Source organism: Montipora capricornis, chromosome 7 (genome assembly GCF_036669925.1).
Source record: "Montipora capricornis isolate CH-2021 chromosome 7, ASM3666992v2, whole genome shotgun sequence".
Lineage (NCBI taxonomy): Eukaryota > Metazoa > Cnidaria > Anthozoa > Scleractinia > Acroporidae > Montipora > Montipora capricornis.
Window position 1 is genome coordinate 49,259,338 of NC_090889.1, and position 12,500 is coordinate 49,271,837.

Below are 12,500 nucleotides of genomic sequence, written 5' to 3' on the forward strand. Positions count from 1 at the left end.
GTTGTGCATTAATTAAGCCAGGAAAATCTGTTTTCACACAGTTTAGAACGACGATGGCTCAAGCCTCAAATACAGACAAATTTCCAACAATGCATGATTCTAAAACAAGAAAATTTATACCCTACCTCAAAATCAACACTGGGTTTTTTAATAGAACTGACGCCGACTTCAGAGCATCTAATTTCCTCGCTCAGTCCATCTAATTTCCTCGCTCAGTTGCAAAATGAACATTCATCTTTCAAAAGGAATTTTTCCTCGAACCCATTGATAATCAAGAGCCGGCTTCGAACAGAGAAAGTAAATAAATTGAGCATGTCACAGCAATGTAAGAAGAAGCAACTGGAACTCTTAAACGAAGTTGACTCTGCGGCCTGTCTATCAATGGCGTCCATGTTGATTACAACGGAGATGTGTTTCCCTTGAAGTCTGGAGGCAACTGACTGAAAAATAAAAATTTCCCACGACGCGTTGCACGCTGCTGTCCAACCTCCTCTGAACTTCGTCTACAGTCACATTTCCATCTGTGTGACAAATTTCGAAATGGTGCAGCCTTCTATCCAGTGTCCTCAGACTCCAGGCCTTTTTTACTGAAATCCCTTGAAACGAAATCCAAGATCTCTTCGCGTTGCAATCTCTCCCTAACGTACTTTCCCAGGATATCTTCTAGGTCATGATCATTTTTTCACGAATCGGTCCTTATTCCAACCGCCATATTGGAAAGGTAACCGGTGAGGAGAGGGTTGTGGGCCAACTGTCAGGTGCGAAGTGCATTTTGGGCTATGGCAGTTCTCGGCTTGTCAAAACGAACAAAATCAAAAATTAAAACGCGTTCCAGACCTTTAAAAGATATTCGCCTTAGGGAAAAAAAAAAAAACAAAACAAAACAAAACAACAACAAAATAAGGTGAAAAAGTCGATAAGGTGAAAAAGTCTTTATATATTATATTTCATAGCCTTTCAATTGATGTATACAGGTAGTTTATGGCTGTTGTACCTAACTAGGTAAAGGTCTACTGTAACCTTAAATACATCAACCTCTTTATCGGGACTGGTTGATGTGTTCTCATTTTATTGCGGCATGATCTGCAAATTCGTGAGATGCAGCTGAAACAAATCAATTTAGGAAATCCACAGAGCAAGTGGTATTCTCTTTCTGTTCCCTCATCCATCCTAAATCTGGCTTTCCATGATTACGGGGACATATGGTCATGCTGTCCAAAGCTGCTGGCATTTTAAAAACTGTGTTGCAACATTATCAGTCTATCTCGTTTTCTGGACGAGTAAACAAGTATGATGCCAGAAGATTAGAAATATCTTTTGAACGTGATGATAGCCGGATGACCTGACCTTCTTTCTTTCTATCTCTTATGTCAGAACCACACATGCCCCTAACTATTGCATTGAAGGAGCATCAAACTGAAACCAGTTACACCAAAATAAGCGGAAACACAGACACCACTTTGCCTCTTGCAAGGTGACAAAAACAAAGTATTTGATAATACATTGGTGATATCCTGCAGAGATTCCTGTTTCGACCTCTCTGTATTGACGAAACTGTCATTTAAACCCTAGTTAAATTCTGTTGGTATCATCTTTGATCATAAAGAGAAATGGTTATTAGCCAGGTGTTTAAAAATATGATATGAAGTCATGCTCAGACCCCAGCAACAGAAGACGGTCAATCAATTATAACTGGAAAGAATAAGAAAAAACAAAATCATTAAATTAAAAAAAAAAACAAAAAGACACTTTTGGTTGGTGTTGATTCCTTCCCAATAACATTTGACGTCAATTCTTCCCAGGAGATCCTCGAAGATTCCACTTTAAATGCAAAACAGGTAAGCATTAATTGTAAATCTTATTATTAAAAATGGTGTTATGTTTTTTTTAAGACAAAGCAAGCACAGACTCTATGTTGTCATGTTTTGATACCAAAATCACAAGCAATTCAATTTCAACACACTTTCGGAGCCTAAAGCATAACACACAAACAGATTTGTTACATAGTTGAAAAACCTTCCTGTTAACATCCGGTTGGCAGAGTTTCGAAAGATTTAGAGACAAAGTACATTTGCTAGGGGATCTTCTATGGGACCACTTTTCCTGACACAAAATACATGCACCAATAATATAATTATTTGGAAAATGTAGAAAGGCTTGATTGCTCTCAACTTTGGCCGAACTATAGTCAATAAATTGTTTGTAACAAATAAAGGGAGCTATTGTTGATTACTGGTGCTTCAGCTTTCTAAAAGACAAAATTCACTCCTTCAAAACAGAATTTCTGGCTGTGTTCAGTAATTTGCAATTTTCTTGAAAATAAAATGAAATTTGCCCAAACAAGCTATATCATACATTTCAGGAGACATCACTCTTTCTACTTTGAGAGTAAGAGCGAAATTTCTTTTTTATCGTTTGCCAGGGATTTGTTGATTTGTACAGGTATCCACTCTTAAAACATGGGTGAAGAAACTGTGCAAGAGTTTGAATGAAGGTGATTCAAAGTAGACAAAACCACTCACAGTCATATTGTGCCCTTAAAAAAAAACCGCCTTTGACCTTGGTCACCTATGAAAAAGTGGAGTAAACTGGGCAAAACAACTCAAGAAATATCACAGCTTTAAGACAAAGAATCTATGGAGGCAAATCCCCTCTCAAAGTTTTCTACAGTAGAAAATCTCAACCACATACTGGGTGCACGATGCGTAAGGGAGGGTAGCCCCGCCAAGCTTCATACTGCAAAGAAGAGGAAGAAGTTTGACATGATCCTTTCACATGCTAAAAAAGCAAGCAATGTCTGCGCAAATGTTTTGATTTGCTATGCTTTGTGTTGCACCAGCAAAGCTGTGCCCCATTGTTGCTTTGATACAACTGCTCAGGTCTTGAAACGGAAATAAAAAACTACCGCTTTTGAATTACTTTACAACATTTAGAAACAGGCGGTAAAGCTACATCTTCAATTTCTGTACAAGACATAACAAGTGAGACAGTTAAGAAAGAAAACCATAAAAGACAGGAGACCAGTAAAGAGTTAACCATTAAGTATTCATCAGCCAGGAAAGGAGATACGTGAGAATGTCATGAGTAAATTTTATATACCAATGACTGTACAGGATTTCTATGAGGAATTCACGTCACAGGAGTATAATGTCGTCTTCAATTCCAATGGAAATGGCGATTGCCAGTTCAGCACAATAGCGCATCACCTTGCAAGCATCGGCATATTTAGCTCAGAAAGGACAGTACGAGACGAAACCAATATATGGAACAAAACCCGAGTGACACTGACGGTTTTCCATTGGAACTGTTTCTAGGGGGTTCCTCGGCACCTATGGTGGCCAGCTAACTCTGCAAGCTGCTGCAAATCTGCATCTGATTAGTTAATAGTGTCTTCATTGGGTGCCTATGCCATGTTTCACATTCTTCCTCAGCATTCCCTGCCTGTTGAAAGCTCTGCACTTGGTCACTTTTTGGAAAAAGATGGGATCCATTATTTGAGCCTTGCTAGAGAGCAAGAAGAATCGCAAAAATGAGGACGGGTCTGAAGATGAGCTAACAGAAAGTAAAGAGGGAGACAATAAAGGAGTTAAAGAACGTGGAGTAGCAAACATTAATGAAGAGAAAGAGGCAAAGGCTTGAACGTAAATGGCGTTTGGTTTTGAAATTGACAGGGTGAATTATTCGGAATAGTGCAATGTTGCAAATGCTATGCTCTATAAGGCGAAAGAACAGAATTACTCAGCAGTTATTCAGGACAATGTCCATGATAGGAAGCTTCTTTTTCGCACAGTTGATTAATTACTGCAAAGGAACATACACAAAAGATATCCGGCTGTGAACAGTGACCAAGAACTCACCAATGCCTTTGCTGATTTTTTTAGTGCCAAGATTGTGCGAATTCGTGATGAGTTGCTGGTTAGGAAAGAGCAGCTGGAGTAGCGCACTATGAAGGATTTTGAGTGTACGTCATCATGCTTTAGCAAGTTCGAAATAGTAACAGATGAAGACGTCTTAGGGTTGATTAGGGGTTCAACTATTAAGACATCCGCACTGGATCCACTTCCAGTGAGTATCATACGGCAATGCTATTCCAGTATTGTTCCTGTATTTAGACGGGTGATTAATTGGTCATTGTCATCTGGATCGTTGCCCAGCTGGGAACTTAGGCACTGCTATTACCTCTTCTTAAGAAAATTAAATGCAGATTTTGAGCAGTTTAGTAACTTTCGCCCTCTGTAAAATGAAAAGTTCCTATCTAAATTGATAGAGACAGTGATTGATTGACTATAAAATAATCTACATGAGCCTCTTCAATCAGCGTATAAGATTTTCCACAGCACTGAGACTGCGCTTCTCACTGTTACAAACGACATTATGCTGTCATTGGACTAGGGCGAGAATGTTATCCTTGTTTTATTGGATTTGTTGGCAGCATTTGATACCGTTAATCATACCTTGTTGCTGCCACGACTGAAGAAATCATTTGGCATCAAAGTAACTGTACTACAATGTTTAAATTCTTATCTTCTCAAAGAAAGCAGTTTGTTAACATCAATGAGACGAATTCCCCGAGGGAGTTCCCCCAAGGTTCAGTTCTGGGACCTGTATTCTACCTTCTATATACCGAGCCACTTGCAAAATTGATAAGATGTTATGGCTTGGATTATCGTCTATAAGCCGATGATACTCAGTTATATTTTGCATTCAAATCGGTGGATGTCGATGCTACTAAATCGAGGGTCGAGAACTGCATTTCTGCTATTTGTCCACTAAAAGCATCGTCCCTCTGTATCCTTTCAGTCCTTATGTATTAGTGAAGAGATCGTGGCTGCCTCTCAGTCGGTTGGGAGTCTTGGTTTTAGCCTTGATGAGCACATGTCTTTTCATGCAATGTGTCTAGCATCTGTAGATCATCATTTCATCGTCTCAGGAACTTATCTAGAATTAGGAAGTACCTCACAAAAGAATCAGCAGCAGTTGTTGTTCATGCAGTTGTCACATCGAAACTAGATTATTGTAATACATTATTATATGGCCTGCCTAAATATCAGTTACAAAGAATGCAGTATGTACAAAACATGGCGGCTAGAGTTGTGTTGCAAATGAGTGGGTTTCAGGGTTTATTCCCGCCAACATTCAAGTCTTAATTTGTTGTTTGAATTCTAGTGAGCAGGTTTCCGATTTCCTGTCCTCTTGAAATTTTGAGGCAAAATCAATTGAATCGCATAACAAATTTGTTATGACGCAGCAAATTTTATGCTTGAGTAACTTTGTGTTGAAAACGAATTTTGTTGATGCAAGTCATCTAGGAAACAACAGCCAATGTGCGGTTTTCTAAATCTCATGCTGCATCAAATTTCATGATGTGGACTGGTGACTAGACAAGAAAACGAGGCAACAGGTTTCCCGCCAAACGGAACAGCAGGGAGAAATGGCAGATTGAAGCCATTTATGGGCTGAGGAGCTTCAGGCTTTGATAAATATCAGTGTGATCCTACTTGATGTCATTCGACATCTTGAGGCAGGATTGGCTGCATGGCTTGATTATTCGCTATTTCGATGTATATGAACTTGGCGAGGAAGTTGTGCACCTGATAGGTACAGCTCGCGATCGAATTGCTGATCATCTCAAATCGTCCACAATATTCAGAAAGTCCTGTACCTGCAAGAATTTTCCTCGGAGACCGAGGTCGCCCGAGATATCTGATATCAAGAGACCAAGTTGAATTCCTGTTGGAACGTTGCTTCAGTGTAGTTGAGATTGCAAGTCTATTGGGTGTTAGTGTTCGCACATTAGAACCACGACTCTCGGAGTTTGGCTTGAGGGCACGGTCAACATATTCAGATATACGCGACCAGGCACTTGATAACCTTATACGAAACATTTTAACAGAATTCCCAAACGCTGGCTACAGGCGCATGACTGGTTTTCTGCAAGCACGAGGGCTGCGTATTCAGCAGAGCAGGATACGGGAGGCAATGCGTAGAGTTAATCCAGTTTGGGTGTTGTTGCGAGCTCTTGAACTTTGTACAATACATAGAAGGCGTTACCAGGTTTATGGACCACTCGCTTTGTGGCACACTGACCCTTCAGGTAAAAATGACCAGCAATATTTACAAAACTGGAGAGAAAAACGAACACTGACTGCGCGCACAGTAACATCAAGTCTAACGTATGGATTGCCATCACGTGTCAGGTCGGACAAAGGAGAAAATGTTGATGTTGCATTCTTCATGCTGTCACATCCCCTGAGAGGCCCCAACAGGGGTGGGCGAAGCGTACATAGAAAACACTGATGATTTAATGATGGACTAATTAAATTTTTACCAGTCCTTGGGGAATGAATACAGTTTCATTTTGATGAGAGTTGTCTGTGTAACATGTTAATCTGGATCTACAGGTTAACTTGGACATCTATGGTATAGACTGGGAGGGACCATCACCCTCTGAAGAGTGGGGTGGTCCAATCGACTGCGAAAATCAGCCAGTCCGCATTCCACAGACGACCGTCAATTTGACATCAACAGACTATGCTGAACTAATACAAACAAATCCCTGCCAGGATTCAGAATTTCAAGGGGTTGATTGTGGAAATCGTTCACCGTTCTTAATAACTAAGTTAATCAGTGACAGTGGACACTGCGTTTTGTTTGTACAGATTCTTGTTTTTAAACCGGTTTGATCACGTGCGTTTTGTAATAACATCCGGCTTTTCAGCAGTTTTTTGATTAGTGTTTTGATGTTTTTCGATCGAGCGAGATCCTTCAACGTGATGTACAAATGATTGTTAAAAATAAACTAGTTTAACGGCAAGAGTTCCAGAGGATTATGATATGGCGCCCAACGTGGGGCACTGAGCTCCTTCACGAGTACGACGATCATGACAACTGAAGAAAAAAAGGAAAGATTAACACGATTGCGAGCGATACGTGGAGCACAACGTGCTATTGTTACAAAAAACGAGAGTAAGGTAACCGACATCGTAAAAGATGAAGCATTTACGTTTTCTTCTAACAAACAAGTTCAACAATTGGAGGTCATAAGTCGATTGCTGGAAACAAAATTGAAGACTCTCGCAGACATCGAGCAAGAAGTTTTATCATTGTGTAACACTGACGAAATTCTACAGGAGATCGAAGAATCTGAGAAGTATGTGGAAAAGGTTATCGCATGCCAGAAGAAAATAAGCGATGTTTCTAAACCGACTGCTGGTTATACGCAAGAAACGACTAATCCACTCGCAGGATTGATTCAAGCACTACCAGGAGGCTTGCCGCCGTCGTTTCCTACAAGTCAAGTCAAAGCAAACTACCAAAGCTTGTTCTCCCTAATTTTCGTGGGGATGTCACGACCTGGATGGGATTTTGGGACTCGTACAAGTCTGCAGTAAATGACAACGTAAGTCTCTCGAAAATCGACAAATTCAACTATTTGAGATCGCTATTGGAAGGTGCCGCAAGCCGAGCCATTCAAGGGCTTGCCTTATCAAGCGACAACTACGATTCCGCGGTGGAAATACTCGAGCAACGATTTGGCAAAACACAACAGATCATCTCCGCACATATGGAAGAAGTCCTAAAATTACAACCCTGCCTTACTGATCGTCCATCGTCTCTTCGATTCCTCTACGATAAATTAAGCGTACATGTGCGAGGACTATCTTCTCTGGGAGTGTCGTCCCAGGAGTATGGCAGTCTGTTAATTCCGATCATCATGTCGAAACTTCCCAACGAAATACGGCTGGAGATCGCACGAAAATCTACCAATGAAGTATGGAAAATCGATGAGTTGTTGGACACAATCAAAGGAGAAGTCGAAGCGCGTGAAGCCAGTGAGGCTGTCAAAACACAAGAAGTCCCGTTACGAAAACCGCCAAACCCTGGTTCGAATTCCTCACGATCGATTCCTACAGCGAATGCACTATTTACGACGGAAGGCAAAGAATTCCAGATTCGATGCGTTTATTGCAATGGGGAGCATTATTCAGCCTCCTGTACGAAGGTTCAACAAACGAAAGAGCGAAGAGACATTCTTCAGAGGAATAATCGATGTTTTATTTGCCTGAAAACTGGCCATGATGCGAAGAATTGCTTCAAAACAAAGAGATGCCGACACTGTGATGGAAAGCATCACCAATCGATTTGCGTAAGAATAGATAAGCTCGCGGAACAACAAAGAACGCCGAACGAACTCGCAACTGTTACTACGACTACAACTGCGAAGACTACTACCAAGGGAACTGTGCTTCTGCAGACAGCAAGTTGCATGGCAGTCAACGGATCAAATTCAATTCCTGTACGTGTGCTTTTCGACAACGGAAGTCAGCGATCGTATGTCTCATCGAGTGTAACTTCACGCCTAAATTTAAAGCCTGTCAATTCTGAAAATCTGAACATCAACACCTTCGGGGACACGAGTTACCGGAAACAGAAATGTAACGTCGTAAAACTGTGTTTACAAACACGAAATAACGAGAAATTAGAACTGTATGCAGTGAACTTTCCAGTAATTTGTTCTCCTTTGCCAAACAGAGTCAATGTAGCTGACTATGTCCATTTAGAGGGCCTGGAATTGGCAGACAACTTCGACAACACCGAATCAATTGATGTCCTGATTGGTTCCGATTATTACTGGGACTTTGTGTCTGGAGATTCCATCAAAGGCGATCAGGGTCCGACTGCAGTCAACAGCAAATTTGGGTGGTTGTTGTCCGGACCAATGTACGATCAATCATCCAGCAGTGTTGTTTCCTCTAATTTGATTATTTCCAGTGGAGTCAGTTCGATGTTGGAGGAGCAAGATGACGAATTAGTCGAGAGCTTGAAGAATTTCTGGGAGTCGGAGAGTGTTGGAATAATTCCAGAAGATAAATCACTATATGCAGATAGACGAAAACCAGAAATCCACTTCAATGGTCACAACTACGAGATAGGCTTACCATGGAAAGAGGATTTACAACCATCCACCAATAGTTACCGATTGAGCGTAACCCGACTGAGATCACTTCATTTCAAGTTGAAAAGGGATCCAGATTTATTGAGGGACTATGACAAAATTGTTCGAGAACAAGAGCAGACCGGAATCGTTGAGAGAGTTCCTGAAGAAGAATCAAACAGTAACGTTGACAAAGGACGAGTTTACTATTCGCCACACCACGCAGTTATCAGGAAAGATCGCGAAACGACTAAAGTACGCATAGTGTACGATGGGTCAGCGAAATCGTCTAAGGATGAACTGTCACTAAACGATTGTTTAGAGACCGGCGATAATTACATTCCGCACATATTTGACATGTTAGCAAGTTTTCGAAGTTCCCCAGTAGGACTCACGGCAGACATAGAAAAGGCTTTTCTGATGGTGAGCATAAAAGAAGAAGACCGAAACATGCTTCGCTTCCTTTGGTTTGATGACGCAGATCGAGACAGACCTAAAATCGTGCAATTTCGATTCAACCGCCTTTTGTTTGGATTACAACCATTGCCTTCTATACTTGGAGCAACAATAGCTCATCATTTGCGCTTGTACAAACAAAGTGAACCGGAAATGGCAGCGCTTCTCGAAAAATCACTGTACGTTGATGATTTACTCTCTGGAGCAGGAGACGATGAGAAGGCCTTGGAAATTTATCACAAATCGAAGAGAATCATGGCTGCAGGGGATTATATCTCAGAAAATGGAACTCTAACTCACCCAGTGTGATGTCTGAGATTTCAAAGTCTGAAGGGCCACAAGAAGATTCAATTACGAAACGCAAATCACAATCGGATGTCACAATTGAAGATGATCAGTCTTACGCTAAGACAATTACTGGATTAGATAGTCCTTCAACTAAGAATGACTTTGTTGTAAAGGTGTTAGGACTAAATTGGAACACACTCAGCGACGAACTTTTCTTCGATTTTTCCAGTTTACACGCGTATGCTAAGTCACTTCCGCTCAGCAAGAGGTCCGTTTTGAAGGTCACAGCGAAGATCTTTGATCCAGTGGGATTCTTAATGCCATTTACGATAGGTCTGAAGATTCTGTTTCAAGAACTTTGCATTGACAAGATCAACTGGGACGAAACACTTCTATGAAAGCTTCTTGAAAAATGGACTTCCTTATTAGGCGAAATCAGATGTTTCGAAACCGTGCGTATACTGCGATGCAATTTCACTGCGAGACCTGTTGAGATTCAAATGCACGCCTTCAGCGACGCCTCCGGACATGCCTACGCCGCAGTTGTTTTCTTGCGCTCTCGCTACGATGATGGTCGTATTGACGTGAGATTAGGGGCTTCCAAATCGAAAGTGTCACCCATGACAAAGCAATCCATTCCCCGTTTGGAACTTTTAGGCGCTTTATCTCTCGCACGGCTAGTCGACAAGTTCAAGGTATCGATTGGAGAAATTCACAAAACCATCTATTGGACTGACTCAATGACAACTTTATGCTGGATCAAGAATCAAAGAGTTTGGAAACAGTACGTAGAACACCGAGTCGAGGAAATTCGCCGCTTAACTTCCAAGGATTCATGGCGACACTGTCCCGGTCAGCTAAATCCTGCTGACTTGCCCTCACGTGGTTTAACAGCTAAAGCCCTTGTAGCATCCGAAACGTGGTGGAAAGGCCCAAATTTCTTGTACCTTCCCGAAACCGAATGGCCCGAGAATCGAACGACCCAGTCCGAAGATGAAGTCGCGCTCAAGGAAATTGTAAAGCATCCACGAGCTACTGTTCACTCACTAGTGAATTCCTCAGCCAGCATGTCAGAGAAGAAGATTGACCAGACAATCGATATCAACCGATTTCACAACCTAACGAAATTGCTTCTGGTTGTCAAGGTTGTCAAGTTAACGATAAGAATACCGAGAAGGAACGAATCAGATTAAACGCAGCAGATTTGAAGGAAGCCGAACACCTGTGGATCAGATCAGTTCAAGGGTCAGCCTTCTCCAAAGAAATCGTATTTCTTCTGAGTAAGGATCACAGCTCTGCCCCTCCAGCGTACGTTACACAGTGTGGATTGTTCTTAGACGATGGCATTATCAAGTGTAAAGGGAGACTGAACAACGCACCGTTACCTGTAAACACAAGGAACCCCATTCTACTACCAGCGAAGCACGAATTCACCCGTTTATTGATCAAGCAGTCACACGAGTCAGTTAAACACAGTGGTATAAGAGACACGTTAACGACACTACGAGAACGCTATTGGATACTGCGTGGACGTGAGGCAGTGAAGAAATTCATCCGAAGTTGTGTTATTTGTCGCAAACACGATGGAACGCCTTTACATCCTCCTGACCTGCCAAGTAACCGAGTTTTCGAGGATCCGCCATTTTCAAATATTGGCCTCAACTTTACTGGACCGTTGTATGTTGAAATTAAGCATTCAGAAGACGAAATCAAGGAATCACAGAAGGTCTATGTCTGCCTCTTCTCGTGCGCATCCACCCAAGCTGTACATGTGGAACTTACACGAGCCCTTAGTGTTGAATCGTTCCTACTTGCCTTCCAAAGATTCACTAGTTGAAGAGGACTGCCGGCTACCATAACTTCCGACAACACCAAGACCTTCAGATCTTCATGTCAAGACATACAAAAAGTAGCCCAAGCAGAGGAAGTTTGGCAATACCTTGTGAACAAGCAAATTTCACGGAATTTTATTATCGAAAAGGCCTCGTGGTGGGGAGGATTTTGGGAACGACTTGTGAGAAGCATCAAGAAACCTTTGAAGAAGATCCTAGGGAGATCTACTCTCAGTTTTGACGAACTATCTACTGTTTTAGTGGAGATCGAAGGCATTATCAATTCCAGACCCCTTACGTACGTGTACGATGACAACGAATCAATATCCCTTTAACACCTTCTGATTTGATCTATGGAAGACAAATTACATCAACTCCGAACGCTACTCACTGTGAAGTGGTTAGTGCAAATCAGTCACAAAGATGTCCTGTCATCATAGACATGTTCTTCAACCACTCACCAATCAGTGGCGTCAAGAATACCTAATCGAGTTGAAAGAAATGATCTCAAGTCGGATCTAAAGGGTGCAACAAACGACGTATTTCCATTGGAGACATTGTCTTGTTGAAAAACGATTCTACAAGTAGAGGTTTCTGGAAACTAGCAAAGGTCAAAGAGCTCATTCCTGGAAGGGATGGTAATGTCCGAGTGGCTGTGGTGAAAGTTGCTAACAATTCAGGTCGTCCGTCTCATCTAAGAAGAGTCGTACAGCATTTGGTGCCTATCGACGTCAAGGTGCATTCGGAAGCTACAGCAACTAACGAAACACAACCAATGAATCAGGTTACGAGGCCAAGACGCGTAGCAGCAGTTAATGGAGAAACTTTACAAAGAGAACTGAACATTGTGTAAATAAGTTAGTTATTCGCTTGTGTTATTTGTCGCAAACACGATGGAACGCCGTACAGCCCTTTACATCCTCCCAACCTGCCAAGTAACCGAGTTTTCGAGGATCCGCCATTTTCAAATATTGGCCTCAACTTTACTG

The 12,500-nt window shown here is 41.7% G+C and overlaps 1 protein-coding gene and 2 pseudogenes across 1 annotated transcript; 2 read left to right on the top strand and 1 right to left on the bottom strand.

Moving 5' to 3' along the window:
* LOC138056218 (uncharacterized) overlaps positions 1-712 on the bottom strand; it is a 7,512-nt pseudogene extending 6,800 nt beyond the window's left edge.
* Positions 713-3,708: 2,996 nt separating this feature from the next.
* On the top strand, positions 3,709-4,211 carry LOC138056219 (uncharacterized; annotated as a pseudogene).
* A 2,670-nt stretch (positions 4,212-6,881) lies between these two features.
* On the top strand, positions 6,882-9,700 carry LOC138056220 (uncharacterized). Its single transcript, XM_068902026.1, has 2 exons — positions 6,882-7,150; positions 7,246-9,700. Exons 1-2 carry the CDS (start codon positions 6,882-6,884, stop codon positions 9,698-9,700), a joined length of 2,724 nt encoding a protein of 907 aa, XP_068758127.1.
* Positions 9,701-12,500: the final 2,800 nt, after the last annotated feature.